At 49.5% G+C, this 21,536-nt stretch overlaps 1 protein-coding gene across 1 annotated transcript in view; it reads right to left on the bottom strand.

Moving 5' to 3' along the window:
* The window catches only part of LOC140428896 (piezo-type mechanosensitive ion channel component 2-like), a 319,011-nt gene that overhangs the window by 282,889 nt on the left and 14,586 nt on the right, over positions 1–21,536 (bottom strand). The window contains exons 2-5 of the mRNA XM_072515544.1: positions 13,931–14,032; positions 8,117–8,159; positions 5,291–5,447; positions 1,805–2,018 (exon numbers count right to left, since the gene is read on the bottom strand). Coding sequence (XP_072371645.1) covers positions 1,805–2,018; positions 5,291–5,447; positions 8,117–8,159; positions 13,931–14,032 — 516 coding nt within the window. The remainder of the gene's footprint in view (positions 1–1,804; positions 2,019–5,290; positions 5,448–8,116; positions 8,160–13,930; positions 14,033–21,536) is intronic.

Raw genomic sequence — 21,536 nt, 5'->3', positions numbered from 1 at the left:
ATAAAGATGGATGCAGGTGAGTCAATCTTTCCAAGGGCTGCACAGATATCTACATCTAAAGTGGCAAATGAAATAACTTAACTTTGTCATATGTTGTGCTGGTGAAGCCATCTTGTGCCAAAGGAGGTTATACAGCAAACTCCTGGAGACGCGCTGTAGTATGTGAATACTCAAGCGAACAGAACCTGAAAAGCTCTTCAGAAGGTTGCCAGTATTATGCCATGCTTTACTTGGCACTAAATGAGAGTGGGCATACCATGGTGAGCAATATCCATTGTTACCTAACTGCCCATGTACAATATCAACCATTCCTGCCGGATCTGGCTATCAATCTCTGTGAAATGTACTTGTTACGTTATATGGAGCAGTTTTATGCAGCAGTAGGTAGCCAAAGTTCTGGATTCAAGGTCCACTCCAGGACTTGATAGTCAAGGAAGGGGTGTTCATTATATGGCCACACAGGATTGGTATCAACCTCTCAATCCTTCCAACCAGCAGTTGGCCAGCAGTAAGAGTGGAAGAGATTCCTGGTCAGTCATGTTTGATGTGGAGTGGTGCCCCACAAGCTATCGCTTCTGGCAAGTGAGCTGTTCCAAAAAAGCTGCAGAAGTAGGCATAATGTACTTGGATCTACTCATGAGGTGCTGAACACTGCAGCGCTACGTGCCATGTGCAGGAAGATGGTATTAGAAAGAGCACCTGGGTGTCTTTGGGCTGACATGGATAAGATGGGCCGAATGACCCACTTCTGTGCTGTATCTTTTCTATGGTTCTATGTGCCACCAGGTATAGGAAAGTACAAAGTCCAAGACTATCGATAAATCAGTGGGGAGGATTCTTCCTTTCAAGTTATGCTGGTTCAGATCAATTATGGGGGAACCTACCTTTTCCAGAGATGCATTAAGCGAATTGCGCAGTGGGTATAGTGTTTTCATCCTGCTCAGAGACTTGCACACATAAACTGGGCTGGCACACTGAGAGAGTGTTGCTCTGTCAACTCCATCTTGGGTGAGTTGTGAAACCAAGACCCAACTTTGTCCTCTCGACGGGTGTAAATGATCCCATTGCACTATTTTGAAGAACATTAAGAAGTCTTACAACACCAGGTTAAAGTCCAACAGGTTTGTTTCGAATCACTAGCTTTTGGAGCACTGCTCCTTCCTCAGGTGAATGAAGAGGTGGGTTCCAGAAATATTTATATAGACAAAGCCAATGATGCAAGACGATACTTTGAATGCTGTGCTCACCCCAGTCCAACGCCGGCATCTCTACATCATATTTTGAAGAAGAGCAGGTGAGTTCTTCCCTGGTGGTGTTCAATATTTATCCTCAACCAGCATCCCTAAAAACAGCTAATCTGGTCATATGTCTCATTGCTATTTGTGAATTCACATCAGTGAACAGACTTCAAGAATGCTTTGCTGTAACGGTCATCGACTGTACACCACTTTGGGACATCTTGAGGTGGTGAAAGGTGTTGTAATACGCCTTTAATGAATAGCAGCATGCCCTAAGGGAGGTGTGTCACATGATCCAGCCTAAGTTCAGCCTGGATCAGAATTACCTAACAGCTCTGATGTTCTCAAGCTCTCTGTCCATCTGTTCACCTGTGTATAGAATAAATAACTGAACCCACAACCTGTATGCACGATCCTGTATGAGCGATTGGTGCCTTTATATCATTGTAACACACGTGACAAAAGGCGTTATATAAATACAAGTCTTCCTTTTCGGTAACCATTAAAAAATATACATATGTATTTGTCAAAAGCATGCGTCTTTTCAATAACTGAAAGATACAGACCTGCAAAACCGAGTAGAATTGTCACCACAGCTTTCCTTGTTGTCATTATCAAATGTCCAATCATCTCTTTTATCGCTGCCATGTGGAAAGCCAGTTTCTGAGTGAAGCCTGGTTTACTTTCTGCTTTATCTTTTCCCAGTACCTCTTCCTCCCCTTCCTCAGAGTCCCTCTCAGAGTCGGTCTCCACTTCAGATTCCGTTTCTTCCACCTCTTCCTGAGTAACAGTGAAGGCCAAAGTTCAATGTGGTGGCTAAGGGGTGGGGGAGGGCAGGGGGAAGGGAGCTAACACGTGCATTAACATATACCAGGTGGACCTTTGCAACTTAACTGCTCAGATACAAAAATTATTCCAAAAAGGCCAATGAGATGTTGCTCGTTATCTCAAAAGTTTTGGACAACAAAGGTGAGGAAGCGATGCTTCGGTTGTACAGAACCTCAGGCAGATTGGATTGGATTGGATTTGTTTATCGTCACGTGTACCGAGGTACAGTGAAAAGTATTTTTCTGCGAGCAGCTCAACAGATCATTAAGTACATGGGAAGAAAAGGGAATAAAGGGAAATACATAATAGGGCAACACAAGGTATACAATGTAACTACATAAGCACTGGCATCGGATGAAGCATACAGGGTGCAGTGTTAATGAAGTCAGTCCATAAGAGGGTCATTTAGGAGTCTGGTGACAGTGGGGAAGAAGCTGTTTTTGAGTCTGTTCGTGCATGTTCTCAGACTTCTGTATCTCCTACCCGATGGAAGAAGTTGGAAGTGTGAGTAAGTCGGGTGGGAGGGGTCTTTGGTTATGCTGCCTGCTTTCCCCAGGCAACGGGGGGTGTAGATGGAGTCAATGGATGGGAGGCAGGTTTGTGTGATGGACTGGGCGGTGTTCACAACTCTCTGAAGTTTCTTGCGGTCCTGGGCCGAGCAGTTGCCATACCAGGCTGTGATGCAGCCCGACAGGATGCTTTCTATGGTGCATCTGGAAAAGTTGGTAAGATCTCATCTCCTGGATCACATTCAATTCTTTGCAACTAATTTTAGGGAGGATTTTTTTCCCCTTTATTCTTTCATGGGAGGTGGACATGGCTGACAAGGCCAACGCTGGTTGCCCATCCCTGTTTGCCCTTGAACTGAGTGAGGGCAGTTAAGAGGCAGTTAAGAGTCAGTGAACCAAGTGGGATTTTAACGACAATCAATGGTAGTTGTCAAGATCACCTTTACTGAGACGAGTTTTCAAATCGAGATTTATTAATTCAATTTAAATTCCACCAGTGGCTGGGCGTGGGGGGGGGGGTGTTGAGATTTTTGGAAGCATCTGGCTTGCAGCTGACCATCACCCGGCTCCTTGGCAGTGACCGCAGACCCTGTCACTGCCCCTAGCATCCTGGAAGTGCTGAACTCGCAGTGCCAGGGTACCAGGGGACAGTGACCTGCCATATTCCAGACCACATTGGGGGCTCCGATGTCCTCCGAGCCCCCCAGCATAGTCATCACATCTGGTCTCCGGTGGTGGAGACCAGGAGTGATTCCCACAGGCCTCACGTTGCACCAGTTGTGGGGGGGCATGGTGGGCGGTGTTGAGAATTTTGGAAGCATCTGGCTTGCAACTGACCAAACATATTTAAATACTGATTTAAATATGCTAATCGGGTTCACGTCCAGCGAGGGCATGAACCAGATTATATTTGCTGCAGCGACCCAGGAGCATCGCACTCTGTTCAGTTCCCAGCATTAACCCTGTTTTAAGGGGTCTCCTGCTATTCTCCCAGCATGGTGGGATGTGCTGTGGGCACAAAGCGGCCGGAGAATTGTCCCCGTTATTTCTACAGGTGGGGGAGCCCAGGCAAGAGGGTAAAGGTATTAAATTAAAGTTAGGCTTTAAATGAAATTAAATCAGGGGCTGAGTTCTGTCTGGCGATGCCGGAAACGCCAATCACAATCGGGCAGAGAATCAGATGCCCAGCAAAGATCAAGGTTCCGGCGCCAAGCTCCGGTCCCTACTCGGCGGTGAAAACAAGGGGCGTCATTCTCCGACCCCCCGCCGGGTCGGAGAATGGCCGTTGGCCGCCGTGAATCCCGCCCCCGCCCCCGCCGAAGTCTCCGTTACCGGAGATTGGGCGGGGGCGGGAATCGGGCCGCGCCGGTTGGCGGGACCCCCCGCTCAATTCTCCGGCCCGGGTGGGCCGAAGTCCCGCTCAGAAATTGCCTGTCCCGCCGGCGTAAATCAAACCTGGTATTTACCGGCGGGACCAGGCGGCGTGGGCGGGCTCCGGGGTCCTGGGGGGGGGGCGCGGGGCGATCTGACCCCGGGGGGTGCCCCCACGGTGGCCTGGCCCGCGATCGGGGCCCACCGATCCGCGGGCGGGCCTGTGCCGTGGGGGCACTCTTTCCCTTCCGCCTCCGCCACGGCCTCCACCATGGCGGAGGCAGAAGAGACTCTCCCCACTGCGCATGCGTGGGAAACTGTCGGCGGCCGCTGGCGCTCCCGCGCATGCGCCGCATTTCCGCGCCAGCTGGCAGGGCAACAAACGCCATTTCCGCCAGCTGGCGGGGCAACAAACGCCATTTCCGCCAGCTGGCAGGGCGGAAATCGCTCCGGCGTCGGCCTAGCCCCTCAATGTTGGGGCTCGGCCCCCAAAGATGCGGAGCATTCCGCACCTTTGGGCCGGCGCGATGCCCGTCTGATTGGCGCTGTTTTTGGCGCCAGTCGGCGGACATCGCGCCGTTGGGGGAGAATTTCGCCCAAGGTTTGTCCTCAGGCCACTGGGGGCATGCAAACCTGGAATTTAGATACATTTAGATATGATTAGATGCATCTTGGACATTTCATGTTCTGCCCTTCGGCGATGCTCTGCTTCTCTCAGGCGGAGGTCTCACGGGTGTGAATTACTACAAGTATTTACAAACGGGGAATGGATGCCTTGGCTGCAGAGGGGGAGCGGGATGCTGAAAAAACACAGAAAAGCTGTTGGAAACTGTCGGTCTTGCTGGGAGATGGCTGCCTGGGTTGGGGGCAGTCGCTGGTCGTGACTTGGTGCCAGGTCCGTGGATTTGGGGTGTCCTCCTGGGGTCCTCCCAGGGGGATTGTAAACCGTTTGCAATTCAGCTCCGGTGGGAGAACATTGGGCTGGATTCTCCGATTGTGAGAGTTCACCCCTTTGGAGGGGGCGGAGCATCGCAAAAGGGCCCCCCCCCCCCCCCCCCGATTTGGTCGGAGACGGGTATTTTCCAGCCGATTGGCGAATGAGATTTTGGTGTCGGCGACCGGACAATCCCGCCCATTGTCTCCCAAGCGGAGAATCCTGCCCGAGAAGTACTTCTTTACACAAGGGCTAATGGAAATCCGGAATTCTCTCCACCAAAAAGCTCCTGGTTCTGGGAGATGGCAAGGTTGGTGACGACCCCAAAGGTGCAAAAGAGGAAGGCTACTGACTGCCAGTAAAGACCTGTGGATTTAAGTTTATAGTTTGAAAGAGGAATTCCTCCTTACCTCTCCCTTGGAATGAGACAGATTCCAGGCTACATTCCGTGAGCCTGCACCAACCAGCAGTTTCCTGCAGATGCGGAAAACAGCCAAACTTCCGATGAACATTCCGATGTCTGGGAAAACCAAGCGAATGGCATTTCCAACATCACCTTCATTCAACCTGAAGGACATCAACAATCCAAAACGTACTATTGAAACAAAGCATGGGTATGAATAAATTCAGACTACAACCTGGCAGTGGGTGTTGGAGTTTTCCTGTTACTGTTCTAGACTGGCAGTGGGCGTTGGAGTGTCCCTGTTACAGTTCTGTACTGGAAGTGGGCGTTGGAGGGTCCCTGTTAATGTTCTAGACTGGCAGGGGGCATTGGAGTGTTCCTGTTCCTGCTCTAGACTGGCAGTGGGCATTGGAGTGCTCCTGTTCCTGGTGAGGGCAGGCAGAGTGTGTTGGAGTATTCCTGTTACTGTTCTAGACTGGCAGTGGGTGTTGGAGTGTTCTGTTCCTGGTCTAGACAGACTGTGAGCGTTGGAGTGTTCCTGTTCCAGATTGGCAGTGGACGTTGGACTGTTCCTGTTACTGTTTTAGACTGGCATTGGGCGTTAGAGTCTTTCTGTTACTGTTTTAGACTGGCATTGGGCGTTATAGTGTTTCTGTTACTGTTCTAGATTGACATTGGGTGTTGGAATGTTCCTGTTACTGTTCTAGACAGGCAGTGGGCTGTGTTCCTGTACAGTTTCAGTGTGGCAGTGGGTGTTGGAGTGTTCCTGTTCTAGAGGGCAGTGGGTGTTGGAGTGTTCCTGTTACTGTTCTAGAAAGACAGTGGGCATTGCAATATTCCTGTTACTGTTCTAGACTGGCACTGGGTGTTGGAGTGTTCCTATTCCTGATCTAGAAAGGCAGTGGGCTGTGCAGTGTTCTTGTACAGTTCCAGTGTGGTGGTGGGCATTGGAGTGTTCCTGTTCCTGGTTCCTCTTACATTTTAAGGAGGACAGCACGGTGGCAATTCCATCCTCGGGTGACTGTCTGTGTGAATTCTCCCCATGTCTGCGTGGGTTTCCTCCGGGTGCTCCAGATTCCTCCCACAGTCCAAAGATGTGCAGGGTAAGTGGATTAGCCATGATAAGTTGCCCCTTAGTGTCCCGGGATGTGTAGGTTATGTTATGGGGATATGGGAATAGGGGCAGTAGGCGGGGGAGTGGAGTAGGCCTAGATCGGGTGTTCTTTCAGAGGGTCGGTGCAGACCCGATGGGCAAAATGGTCTCTTTCTGCACTGTAGGGATTCTATGATTGTATAATACCCTGAGGAACATTTCAACAAAGAACAAAGAAATGTACAGCACAGGAACAGGCCCTTCGGCCCTCCAAGCCCGTGCCGACCATGCTGCCCGACTAAACTACAATCTTCTACACTTCCTGGGTCCGTATCCCTCTATTCCCATCCTATTCATGTATTTGTCAAGATGCCCCTTAAATGTCACTAACGTCCCTGCTTCCACCACCACCTCCTGTAGCGAGTTCCAGGCACCCACTACCCTCTGTGTAAAAAAACTTGCCTCATACATCTCCTCTAAACCTGCCCCTCTCACCTTAAACCTATGCCCCCTAGTAATTGACCCCTCTACCCTGGGGAAAAGCCTCTGACTATCCACTCTGTCTATGCCCCTCATAATTTTGTAGACCTCTATCAGGTCTCCCCGTAACCTCCTTCGTTCCAGTGAGAACAAACCAAGTTTATTCAACCGCTCCTCATAGCTAATGCCCTCCATACCGGGCAACATTCTGGTAAATCTCTTCTGCACCCTCTCTAAAGCCTCCACATCCTTCTGGTAGTGTGGGGACCAGAATTGAACACTATACTCCAAGTGTGGCCTAACTAAGGTTCTATACAGCTGCAACATGACTTGCCAATTCTTATACTCAATGCCCCGGCCGATGAAGGCAAGCATGCCGTATGCCTTCTTGACTACCTTCTCCACCTGTGTTGCCCCTTTCAATGACCTGTGGACCTGTACTCCTAGATCTCTTTGACTCTCAATACTCTTGAGGGTTCTACCATTCACTGTATATTCCCTACCTGCATTAGACCTTCCAAAATGCATTACCTCACATTTGTCCAGATTAAACTCCATCTGCCATCTCTCCGCCCAAGTCTCCAAACAATCTAAATCCTGTTGTATCCTCTGACAGTCCTCATCGCTATCCGCAATTCCACCAACCTTTGTGTCGTCTGCAAACTTACTAATCAGACCAGTTACATTTTCCTCCAAATCATTTATATATACTACAAAGAGCAATGGTCCCAGCACTGATCCCTGTGGAACACCACTGGTCACAGCCCTCCAATTAGAAAAGCATTCTTCCATTGCTACTCTCTGCCTTCTATGACCTAGCCAGTTCTGTATCTACCTTGCCAGCTCACCCCTGATCCCGTGTGACTTCACCTTTTGTACTAGTCTACCATGAGGGACCTTGTCAAAGGCCTTACTGCAGTCCATATAGACAACATCCACTGCCCTACCTGCATCAATCATCTTAGTGACCTCCTCGAAAAACTCTATCACGTTAGTGAGACACGACCTCCCCTTCACAAAACCATGCTGCCTCTCACTAATACGTTCATTTGCTTCCAAATGGGAGTAGATCCTGTCTCGAAGAATTCTCTCCAGTAATTTCCCTACCACTGAAGTAAGGCTCACCGGCCTGTAGTTCCCTGGATTATCCTTGCTCCCTTCTTAAACAGAGGAACAACATTGGCTATTCTCCAGTGTTGTGTAATCAAACAATCATTTGTTCAGTTTCAGACACTTTCCTTACTTGCTGCTGGAACTTACCTTACTAATCCAATGTTCCAGAGAACATTCTCCCAAACTGTGCCTGTCAAAAGAAGACAAATTGTCTGCAAATCAGTATTTTTACAAGTTTCCTTTGCTCATTTCCCCATAAAACCTGACCATGAAGCATGACCGTTTCAAATCTCTGATTATGAATCCTGATTACATTAACATTTCATAACTATGCCTTTTACATTTACCCCATCCTGCCCTCTTACTACTTCTCCCGTCTGGGTCCAGTGGCGGGGGCAGCAACGTGGAGGCCAGCGGGAAAACACAGCCGATTCTCTGGCCCCAGCCTCTTTAATTATACAACTGGGGGTTTTGGAGTGTATTCCAAGGTGGGTCAGGCCTGATGGCGCATAGTCCAGTGCCCCATCTGGGCACCATGTTGAAAATGTGCCGAACATCACTGACCCACTATTGAAGAAAGAAGGAAGGTGAACCTCCTGAAAGGATCGACTCCAGGAACATTCTGAGGCTGGACGATAGACTCCCTCCAGGACACCGAATCTGGAAGTCAAGCAGCAGATTCTGCCGCCACCCACTGCAGTTGCGTTCCAAGGTGCAGGATGCGGCGTCCATCTGGAATCACGGAGACAGCCCCAGGCATTGTCCAGGAGAGTCCCGATATTTGGACGCCACTTAGTTCCAGAAGTGTTTCACACCGGCGTGCTCTCCCGCTGGCATCCCACAGAATTGGGCGTGGGTTGTCGGACCTTCACCTGGACCCCGTTAATGGGATGCAAATGAGTTTCACGTCAGCCTCCAGCTGGTTTGCCGTCCCACCATGGCGGGCGCCAGTGGACAATCTCGTGGTAAATTCACACCGGCTTAAAACTGATTTTGGGGCCTCCTGGCGAATCCCCCCCCCATTGAACTCGCTGACAGGGGTTAGGACAATGAGACCCAGTAATCAGGTTGTAATCAGGAGGGGCAGCACAGTGGTTAGCACTTTTGCTTCACAGCGCCAGGGTCCCAGGTTCGATTCCCGGCTGGATCACTGTCTGTGCGGAGTCTGCACGTTCTCCCAGTGTCTGCGTGGGTTTCCTCCGGGTGCTCCGGTTTCCTCCCACAGTCCAAAGACGTGCAGGTTAGGTGGATTGGCCATGATAAATTGCCCTTAGTGTCCAAAACGTTTAGGAGGGATTAGTGGGTTATGGGGATAGGGTAGAATTGAGGGCTTAAATGGGTTGGTGCAGACACGATGGGCCGAATGGGCTCCTTCTGCACTGTATGTGTGTTCTGTGTAAGAGGAGCATAAACATGGGGGCGAGATTCTCCACTCCCGCGCTGGTTGGGAGAATCGCCTGGGCCGGCAAAATTTCCCGGGACGCCGGTCCGACGCCCTCCTGCGATTCTCCCAAGCGGCGGGAACGGCCCCGTCGAGTTCCGTGGACCGCATGCCAGAGAATCGCCGCAGACACCCAAAATGGCGATTCTCCGGCACCCCCGCTATTCTCAGGCCCGGATGGGGCTGTAACCGCCTTACCCAGAGTCACTGCAACACTGTAACCGCCTTCCCCAGAGCCTCTGCAACACTGTAACTGCCTTACACAGAGTCACTGTAACCACCTTACCCAGAGTCACTGCAAAACTGTAACCGCCTTACCCAGATTCACTGCAACACTGTAACCGCCTTACCCAGAGTCACTGCAACACTGTAACCACCTTACCCAGAATCACTGCAACACTGTAATCGCCTTACCTAGAGTCACTGCAACACTGTGACTGCCTTACACAGAGTAATTGCAACACTGGAATCGCCTTACCCAGAGCCTCTGCAACACTGTAACTGCCTCACCCAGAGTCACTGCAACACTGTAACCGCTTTACCCAGAGTCACTGCAACACTGTAACCGCCTTCCCCAGAGCCTCTGCAACACTGTAACTGCCTTACACAGAGTCACTGTAACCACCTGACCCAGAGTCACTGCAACACTGTAACCGCCTTACCCAGATTCACTGCAACACTGTAACCGCCTTACCCAGAGTCACTGCAACACTGTAACCACCTTACCCAGAATCACTGCAACACTGTAATCGCCTTACCCAGAGTAACTGCAACACTGTAATTGCCTTACCCAGAGCCTCTGCAACACTGGTACTGCCTTACCCAGGGTCACCTCAACACTGAAGCTGCCCAACGTTGTGTCACTGCAACACTGTGACTGCTCAAGCCAATGTCACTGCAACACTGTAAGCACCTTACCCAGAGTCACTGCGAGACTGTAAGCATCTGATCCAGAGTCACTGCAACACTGTAACCGCCTTACCCAGGATCACTGCAACACTGTACCCGCATTACCCAGAGTCACTGCAACACTGTAAGCTCCTTACCCAGATTCACTGCAACACTGTAAGCACCTTACGCAGAGTCGCTGCAACACTGTAACCACCTTACCCAGAGTCACTGCAACACTGTGACTGCTTTACCCCGTGTCACTGCAACACTGTAACTGCGTTACCCAGAGCCACTGCAACACTATAACCACATTACCCAGAGTCACTGCAACACTGTGACTGGCCACACCAGTGTCACTGCAACACTGTAACCGCCTTACCCAGAGCCCCGGCAACACTGTAACCTTCTTACCCAGAGTCACTGCAACACTGTAACCGCCTTACCCAGAGTCACTGCAACACTGTAAGCGCCTTACCCAGAGTCACTGCAACACTGTAAGCACCTTCCCCAGAGTCACTGCAACACTGAAAGCACCTTATCCACAGTCGATGCAACACTGTAACCGCCTTACCCAGAGTCACTGCAACACTGTAATCACCTTACCCATAGTCACTGCAACACTGTAAGCACCTTCCCAGAGTCACTGCAACACTGTAAGCACCTTATCCAGAGTCACTGCAACCCTGTAAGCGCCTTACCCAGAGTCACTGCAAGACTGTATGCGCCTTAACCAGAGTCACTGCAACACTGTAAGCACCTTAACCAGAGTCACTGCAACACTGTAAGCACCTTCCCCAGAGTCACTGCAACACTGTAAGCACCTTCCCCAGAGTCACTGCAACACTGTAAGCACCTTAACCAGAGTCACTGCAACACTGTAAGCACCTTCCCCAGAGTCACTGCAACACTGTAAGCACCTTCCCCAGAGTCACTGCAACACTGTAAACGCCTTACCCAGAGAAACTGCAACCCTGTAAGCGCCTTACCCAGAGTCACTGCAACAGTATAAGCACCTTATCCAGAGTCTCTGCAACATTGTAAGCACCTTCCCCAGAGTCACTGCAACCCTTTAAGCACCTTACCTAGAGTCACTGCAACACTGTGACTGCCTTACCCAGAGTCACTAGAACACTGTAACCGCCTTACCCAGAGTCGCTAGAACACTGTAACCGCCTTACCCAGAGTCACTGCAACACTGTAAGCTCCTTACCCAGAGTCACTGCAACACTGTAAGCACCTTCCACAGAGTCACTGCAACACTGTAAGCACCTTCCACAGAGTCACTGCAACACTGTAAGCAGCTTACCCAGAGTCACTGCAACACTGTAACCGCCTCACCCAGAGTCACTGCAACACTGTAACCGCCTTACCCAGAGTCACTGCAAGACTATAACCACCTTACCCAGTCACTGCAACAGTGTAACCGCCTTACCCAGAGCCTCTGCAACAGTGTAACCGCCTCACCCAGAGTCACTGCAACACTGTAAGCGCCTTACCCAGAGTCACTGCAAGACTATAACCACCTTACCCAGGGTCACCTCAACACTGAAGCTGCCCAACTTAGTGTCACTGCAACACTGTGACTGCTCAAGCCAGTGTCACTGCAACACTGTAAGCACCTTACCCAGAGTCACTGCGAGACTGTAAGCATCTAATCCAGAGTCACTGCAACACTGTAACCGCCTTACCCAGGATCACTACAACACTGTACCCACATTACCCAGAGTCACTGCAACACTGTAAGCTCCTTACCCAGATTCACTGCAACACTGTAAGCACCTTACGCAGAGTCGCTGCAACACTGTAACCACCTTACCCAGAGTCACTGCAACACTGTAACTGCCTTACCCAGAGTCACTGCAACACTGTAACCGCCTTACCCAGAGTCACTGCAACACTGTAACCGCCTTACCCAGAGTCACTGCAACACTGTGACTGCCCAAACCAGTGTCACTGCAACACTGTAAGCGCCTTACCCAGAGTCACTGCAACACTGTAACCTCCTTACCCAGAGTCACTGCAACACTGTAACCTCCTTACCCAGAGTCACTGCAACACTGTAAACGCCTTACCCAGAGATACTGCAACCCTGTAAGCACCTTCCCCAGAGTCACTGCAACACTGTAAGCACCTTACCCAGAGTCACTGCAACACTGTAACCTCCTTACCCAGAGTCACTGCAACACTGTAAACGCCTTACCCAGAGATACTGCAACCCTGTAAGCGCCTTACCCAGAGTCACTGCAACAGTGTAAGCACCTTATCCAGAGTCTCTGCAACATTGTAAGCACCTTCCCCAGAGTCACTGCAACCCTGTAAGCACCTTACCTAGAGTCACTGCAACACTGTGACTGCCTTACCCAGAGTCACTAGAACACTGTAACCGCCTTACCCAGAGTCGCTAGAACACTGTAACCGCCTTACCCAGAGTCACTGCAACACTGTAAGCTCCTTACCCAGAGTCACTGCAACACTGTAAGCACCTTCCGCAGAGTCACTGCAACACTGTAAGCAGCTTACCCAGAGTCACTGCAACACTGTAACCGCCTCACCCAGAGTCACTGCAACACTGTAACCGCCTTACCCAGAGTTACTGCAACACTGTAAGCGCCTTACCCAGAGTCACTGCAACACTGTAACTGCCTTACCCAGAGTCACTGCAACACTGTAACCGCCTTACCCAGAGTCACTGCAACACTGTAACCGCCTTACCCAGAGTCACTGCAACACTGTGACTGCCCAAACCAGTGTCACTGCAACACTGTAAGCGCCTTACCCAGAGTCACTGCAACACTGTAACCTCCTTACCCAGAGTCACTGCAACACTGTAACCTCCTTACCCAGAGTCACTGCAACACTGTAACCACCTTACCCAGAGTCACTGCAACACTGTAAGCGCCTTACCCAGAGTCGCTGCAACACTGTAACCGCCTTACCCAGAGTCACTGCAACACTGTAAGCACCTTACCCAGAGTCACTGCAACACTGTAATCACCTTACCCATAGTCACTGCAACACTGTAAGCACCTTCCCAGAGTCACTGCAACACTGTAAGCACCTTACCCAGAGTCACTGCAACACTATGACTGCCCAAACCAGTGTCACTGCAACACTGTAATCACCTTACCCAGAGTCACTGCAACACTGTAAGCACTTTACCCATAGTCACTGCAACACTGTAATCACCTTACCCATAGTCACTGCAACACTGTAAGCACCTTACCCAGAGTCACTGCAACACTGTAAGCACCTTACCCAGAGTCACTGCAACACTATGATGACATATATACTAAATGGAAACAGTTTCTCCAACAATTCCAGTGTGCCACATGGAGGGATCAATGATACAAAAATAAAAGTTTAATAATATAAAATGATGGAAGGACGTTCATTATCATCCAAAGATTTGTTTCTCTCAGTAATTAGTGATTGATACAGAAAGTACATTAAACGTTAAAGTTGAGTTCTGATTGATGGTGAAGGAAAAGTGGGCAAGGAACTGGTGCTGAAGAAGATTCTAACCATTCGTTGCAGGGTAAATGCTGATAAATCTGGATAGTCTGCGTTGTAACTCCTATGCATTTTAACCTGTAACAATGTATCAGTATATGGCTCTTAATATGCCTCACCATTGTTCGGTATGTAGTAGAAAATCACTTGAGATCCCATCTGCAGGAACAGGAAGATGAAGCTGATGAAAGACAGGACTTTGAGTAGACGCCCAGTGTGCCCTGAAAGAGAATGAACAGGAGTGAGTAGTCTCTGTCTGGGGAAGCAAAGCAGGCCGGTACTGACCTACATTCATATAACACCTTTCACAACCAGAGGATGCCTGAAAGTGACAATGAAGTCAATTGAAATACAGCCGCTGTTTGTAATGCAGCCAATGCAGTAGCGAATGAGTGCACAACAGGCTCCCACAAATAGTCAGGAGACGAACCAGCAGAAAAGTCGAAGACAGAGGCAATTGGGTACTGGATTCCCACATCGGTGCATGGAAAGGAGGACTAGAAGTGCTCGCAAAGGCAGAAACAGACGGACAGAGAAGGCTTGGGCTGAAGCTGCAGCGGGAGAAAGCCTGGAGGATGACCGGACTTCTGGCTTGTTGACCCAGCGGTCAACGGAGCAGCTGATGCAATTTATCCAGGAGGGCACGCCAAGTAGAAGCGGGACTGCTTGGACCCGATTAAAGAGTCAATTGCGCAGCTGGAGCTTAGATTGGATGCCCAAGATCGGGCGATCCAGAAAGTAGAGAAGGCGCTGGCTAACCAGGAGGAACATCAAACTGCGGTGGAGCTGGAGGTGGGGATGCTGAGAGACCAGCAGAAAGGTTCCTGGAGAAGGTGGACGACCTAGAGAATAGGTCCTGCCGGCAGAACTTGAGAGTCGTTGGGCTCCCGAAGGGGTCCGCAGGAGCGGACGCTGGGCATACATAGTGGACATGTTCAAGAAGCTGCTGGGGGATGGGGCATTCTCCCAACCCTTGGAGATAGACAGGGCTCATAGAGCACTCGTGAGGAAACCGCGAATGGGAGCCCCCCCGCCACCCCCCCCCCCCCCTCCGAGAGCAATGGTGGTGAGATTCCACAGGTACTTGGATAAGGAGCGTATTTTACAGTGGGCCAAGCTGACACGGAGCTGTAAATGGGAGAACAGTATCCTGCGGATCTATCAGGCTCTGAGTGCGGAGGTGGCCAGGAGAAGAGCGGGGTTTAACCAGATCAGGTCGACCCTTTTTAATAAAAAGGTGAAGTTCAGACTGTTGTATCTGGCCCATCTCTGGGTCACGTACGAGGAGCAACATTTTTATTTCGAGTCACCTGAGGAAGTGCTGAACTTCACGAAAAGGAAAGGACTGGTGGCGGACTGAGAACTTTTTTATTTTTATAAATTTAGTGTACCCAATTCATTTTTTCCAATTAAGGGGCAATTTAGTGTGGCCAATCCACCTACCCTGCACATCTTTGGGTTGTGGGGCGAAACCCACGCAAACACGAGGAGAATGTGCAAACTCCACACGGACAGTGACCCAGAGCCGGGATCGAACCTGGGACCTTGGCGCCGTGAGGCAGCAGGGCTAACCCACTGTGCCACCGTGCTGCCCGAGAACTTTTGAACTTTGCTGCAACGTTCATGTTTAAAAAAGCTTCTCATCTTTTTGTTTTGTGGATGCTATTTAGAACATAAGAAAGTTAAGAACTAGGAGCAGGAGTAGGCCATCTGGCCTCTCAAGTCTGCTTCGCCATTCAATGAGATCATGGCTGATCTTTTGTGCACTCAGCTCCACTTTCCGGCCTGAACACCATAACCCTTAATCCCTTTATTCTTCAAAAAACTATCTATCTTTATCTTAAAAACATTTAATGAAGGAGCCTCTACTGCTTCACTGGGCAAGGAATTCCATAGATTCACAACTCTTTGGTTGAAGAAGTTCCTCCTAAGCTCAGTCCTAAATCTACTTCCCCTTATTTTGAGGCTATGCCTCCTAGTTCTGCTTTCACCCGCCAGTGGAAACAATCTGCCCGCATCTATCCTATCTATTCCCTTCATAATTTTATATGTTTCTATAAGATCCCCCTTCATCCTTCTAAATTCCAATGAGTATAGTCCCAGTCTACTCAACCTCTCCTCGTAATCCAACCCCTTCAGCTCTGAGATTAACCTCTGTACACCCTCCAGTGCCAGTACATCCTTTCTCAGGTAAGGAGACCAAAACTGAACACAATACTCCAGCTGTGGCCTCACTAACACCTTATACAATTGCAGCATAGCCTCCCTAGTCTTAAACTCCATTCCTCAAGCAATGTAGGACAAAATTCCATTTGCCTTCTTAATCACCTGTTGCACCTGTAAACCAACTTTTTGCAAATCATGCACTAGCACACGCAGGTCTCTCTGCACAGCAGCAAGATTTAATATTTTATCATTTAAATAATAATCCCTTTTGCTGTTATTCCTACCAAAATGGATAACCTCACCTTTGTCAACATTGTATTCCATCTGCCAGACCCTAGCCCATTCACATAACCTATCCAAATCCCTCTGCAGACTTCAAGTATCTTCTGCACTTTTTGCTTTACCACTTATCTTAGTGTCTTCTGCAAACTTGGACACATTGCCCTTAGTCCCCAACTCCAAATCATCTATGTAAATTGTGAACAATTGTGGGCCCAACACTGATCCCCGAGGGACACCACTAGCTACTGATTGCCAACCAGAGAAACACCCATTAAACCCCACTCTTTGCTTTCTATTAATTAACCAATCCTCTATCCATGCTACTACTTTCCCCTTAATGCCATGCATCTTTATCTTATGCAGCAACCTTTTGTGTGGCACCTTGTCAAAGGCTTTCTGGAAATCCAGATATACCACATCCATTGGCTCCCCGTTATTTACCGCACTGGTAATGTCCTCAAAAAATTCCACGAAATTAGTTAGGCATTACCTGCTCTTTATTAACCCATGGTGCGTCTTCCCAATGGGACAATTTCCATCCAGATGCCTCTCTATTTCTTCCTTTTTGATAGATTCCAGCATCTTCCCTACTACCGAAGTTAAGCTCACTGGCCTATAATTACCCGCTTTCTGCCTACCTCCTTTTTTAAACAGTGGTGTCACGTTTGCTAATTTCCAATCCGCCGGGACCACCCCAGAGTCTAGTGAATTTTGGTAAATTATCACTAGTGCATTTGCAATTTCCCATGCCATCTCTTTTAGCACTCTGGGATGCATTCCATCAGGACCAGGAGACTTGTCTACCTTTAACCCCATTAGCTTGCCCATCACTACCTCTTTAGTGATAACAATCATCTCAAGGTCCTCACCTGTCATAGCCTCATTTCTATCAGTCACTGGCATGTTATTTGTGTCTTCCACTGTGAAGACCGACCCAAAAAACCTGTTCAGTTCCTCAGCCATTTCCTCATCTCCCATTATTAAATCTCCCTTCTCATCCTCTAAAGGACCAATATTTACCTTAGCCACTCTTTTTTGTTTTATATATTTGTAGAAACTTTTACTATCTGTTTTTATATTCTGAGCAAGTTTACTCTCATAATCTATTTTACTCTTCTTTATAGCTTTTATAGTAGATTTCTGTTGGACCCTAAAGATTTCTCAGTCCTCTAGTCTCCCACTAATATTTGCCACTTTGTATGCTTTTTCCTTCAATTTGATAATCTCCCTTATTTCCTTAGATATCCACGGTTGATTTTCCCTCTTTCTACCGTCCCTCCTTTTTGTTGGTATAAACCTTTGCTGAGCACTGTGAAAAATCGCTTGGAAGGTTCTCCACTGTTCCTCAACCTTATTCCGAATACTACGAACAATCAGGTAAAGTCCTCAAGAAACTAAGGAAATTCAGCATGTCCACATTAACCCTTATCAACTTTTACAGATGCACCATAGAAAGCATCCTATCGGGCTGCATCACAGCCTGGTATGGCAGCTGCTCGGCCTAGGACCGCAAGAAACTTCAGAGAGTTGTGAACACTGCCCAGTCCATCACACGAACCTGCCTCCCATCCATTGACTCCATCTTCACCTCCCGCTGCCTGGGGAAAGCGGGCAGCATAATCAAAGATCCCTCCCACCCGGCTTACTCACTCTTTCAACTTCTTCCATCGGGCAGGAGCTACAGAAGTCTGAGAACATGCACGAACAGACTCAAAAACAGCTTCTTCCCCATTGTCACCAGACTCCTAAATGACCCTCTTATGGACTGACCTCATTAACACTACACCCTGAATACTTCATCCGATGCCAGTGCTTATGTAGTTACATTGCATATGTTGTGTTGCCCTATTACGTATTTTCTTTTCTTCCATTTTCTTCCCATGTACTTAATGATCTGTTGAGCTGCTCGCAGATAAGTACTTTTCACTGTACCTCGGTACACGTGACAATAAACAAATCCGATCCAATCCAAGTACACTTACGCTGGTTTTTTTTACCTCTGTTTTGAATCTTAACACCTCAATCAGTAACCTCTCCCAAGTTATATTTCCTCTTAACTTTTCTCCTAATTTTCCTTGTCGGTGAATGAATATCTTCATGTAACAACCTGCTGCGTTGCTTACCATTTATGTTTTTACTTCCCGTTTTATTCCTTTTAGTATTACTGGGCCTATTCACTGAGCTCCCTTCAGTCACTGTACCTTGTACTGTCGCCCTTTTTGATTTTTGACTCTGGCCTCTCTGCCTTACACTTTCCCCCTTACTGCCTTTTGTTTCTGTCCCTGTTTTACTACCTTCCGACTTCCTGCATTGGTTCCCATCCCCCTGCCACATTAGTTTAAACCCTCCCCAACAGCTCTAGTAAACACCCCTCCTAGGACATTAGTTCCAGTCCTGCCCAGGTTGCAGACTGTCCGGTTTGTACTGGTCCCACCTCCCCCAGAACCGGTTCCAATGCCCCAGGAATATGAATCCCTCCCTCATGCACCATCTCTCGAGCCACGCATTCATCCTATCTATCCTGACATTCCTACTCTGATTAGCTCGTGGCACTGGTAGCAATCCTAAGATTACTACCTTTGAGGTCCTACTTTTTAGTTTAAATCCTAACTCCCTGAATTCAGCTTGTTGGACCTTGTCCCGTTTTTACCAATATCGTTGGTGCCTATGTGCACCACGACAGCTGGCTGTTCACCCTCCCCCCTCAGAATGTCCTGCAGCCGCTGCGAGACATCCTTGACCCTTGCACCAGGGAGGCAACATACCATCCTGGAGTCTTGATTGCATCCGCAGAACCGCCTGTCTATTCCCCTTACGATCCCTATCACTATAGCCCTGCCATTCTTCTTCCTGCCCTGCTGCGCCGAAGATCCAGCCACGGTGCCATGAACCTGGCTGCTGCTGCCTTCCCCTGGTGAGCCATCTTCCTCAACAGTTTCCAAAGCGGTATATCTGTTTTGCAGGGAGATGACTGCAGGGGACACCTGCACTGCCTTCCTACTCTTGCTCTGTCTTTTGGTCACCCATTTTCTTTCTCCCTCAGTAACTTTCACCTGCGGTGTGACCAACTTGCTAAACGTGCTATCCACGACTTCCTCAGCATCGCGGATGCTCCAAAGTGAGTCCATCCGCAGCTCCAGAGCCGTCAAGCGGTCTAACAGGAGCTGCAACTGGACACACGTCTTGCACGTGAAGGAGCCAGGGACAGGGGACGTGTCCCTGAGCTCCCACATCGCACACGAGGAGCATGACAAGGGTCTGGGATCTCCTGCCATGTCGTAAACCTTAGGTTAACTTATACAACTACAATTCCAAAAAACGAAAGAAAAAATAAATAAATAAATTAGACAATGAAAAGAAAAACTACTTACCAGTAGTTTGCAATGCCTTCTATATTAATTTGGGGTCAGTTGCAGAGCTGAGTGAGTTAAAGTTTACATTTGCACTGTTGGGGGATGAAGGTGTGTTTGTTCAGATGCTTGATCTCTTGCTTGATCTTTTCTTTGTTTAGCAGTTTTTTTCCTGTTGGGCAATTGTGTTGGGATTGTTTGTCATCTGAATATGTGTGCATGAGCAGGGGGAGGGAGAGGGGGGGGGGAAAGAGGTGGGGAAAGAACAATAGGTGGGAGAATGTCTGGCACCAGGGGTGGGGGCCACCAAGCTAGCTGGGCGGGCTAGCTCATGGGAGTGTAGTGGGGGTGGTGAGCAGATGTTATGCTTATCAAAGGGGTTGATTTACATTGTGCTGTTAGTAGGGGGGGGGGGGGGGAGTGGGGTAAAATGTTCTGCTGACGATTTGCTGAGGGACAGTGAGGAGGTGGGGGGTGAAGGCTGCCTGGGGGTGGGCCGGTGGAGGCGTGGGGCGCGAGCTGGAGACTGGCCCAAGAAAGGTGATGCTGATCGGCGAGGGGGGGGGGGGCGATGAGCCCCCCAACTAGGCTGATCACCTGGAATGTACGAGGGCTAAATGGGCTGGTCAAGAGGGCATGCGGTGTTCGCGCATTTGAGAGAGGAGGACTGAAGGTGGACGTGGTAATGCCGCAGGAGACGCCTTATTGTGTTCAGTTTTGGTCTCCTTACCTGAGAAAGGACGTACTGGCGCTGGAGGGTGTGCAGAGGAGATTCATTAGGCTAATCCCAGAGCTGAAGGGGTTGGATTACGAGGAGAGGTTGAGTAGACTGGGACTGTACTCGTTGGAATTTAGAAGGATGAGGGGGGATCTTATAGAAACATATAAAATTATGAAGGGAATAGATAGGATAGATGCGGGCAGCTGAAAGTGAAGGAGTTCTCCTTCTACTCACACGTGCATAAAGTGTGCCCCCGGATTGATTTCTTTATTCTGAGCAGGGCCTTACTGACGAGGGTGGTGGACACTGGGTACTTAGCAATCACAATCTCAGACCGTGCCCCCGCACTGGGTTGACCTACAGGTTAGTAAAGACAGTAACCAGTGCCCGCACTGGAGGTTAGACGTGGGTCTCCTAGCTGACAAAGAGGTGTGCGAGCGGCTGAGGAAATGTATTCAGAACTACCTGGAGGTCAACGACACGGGGGGAATTCGGCAGCGGTGATCTGGGAGGCATTGAAGGCGGTGGTTAGAGGGGAGCTGATCTTGATACGGGCCCACAGGGAGAAGGTAGACAGGGCAGAGACGGACCGACTGGTAAAGGAGATACTACAGGTTGACAGGAGGTATGCGGAGACCCCAGAGGCAGGGCTTTTAAGGGAACGGCGGAAGCTACAGGCGGAGTTCGGCTTGTTAACCACAGGGAGGGCGGTGGAGCAGCTGAGAAAGGCTGGAGGAGGATTTGTGAGCATGGAGGGAAGGCCAGCAGAATGCTTGCACAGCAGCTTAGAAAGAGGGAGGCAACCAGGGAGATAGGGAAAGTAAAGGCTGGAGATGGGAACCTGGTTGGAGACTCAGCAGGGGTGAATAAGGCGTTTATGTAGTTTTACAGTAGGCTGTGTGGGTCAGAACCCCCAACAGGGCCGGAGGGGATGAGGCACTTCCTAGGGGGGCTAAATTTCCCAAAGGTGGACGGGGAACAGGTAGAAGGGCTGGGGGCCCCGATCGGGATGGAAGAGATAGCAGAAGGTCTGAAGGCCATGCAGGCGGGTAAAGCCCCGGGGCCGGACAGGTACCCAGTGGAGTTCTATAAAAGGTTCTCTGGGATATTGGGACCGTTGTTGATGAGGACATTCAATGAGGCAAGGGAAAGGGGGGTGCTGTCCCTGACGATCTCACAGGCCACGATTTCGCTGATCCTGAAGTG

This window comes from Scyliorhinus torazame, chromosome 8 (genome assembly GCF_047496885.1).
Source record: "Scyliorhinus torazame isolate Kashiwa2021f chromosome 8, sScyTor2.1, whole genome shotgun sequence".
Taxonomy (NCBI): Eukaryota; Metazoa; Chordata; class Chondrichthyes; order Carcharhiniformes; family Scyliorhinidae; genus Scyliorhinus; species Scyliorhinus torazame.
This window is presented reverse-complemented; position numbering and strand designations above follow the sequence as displayed.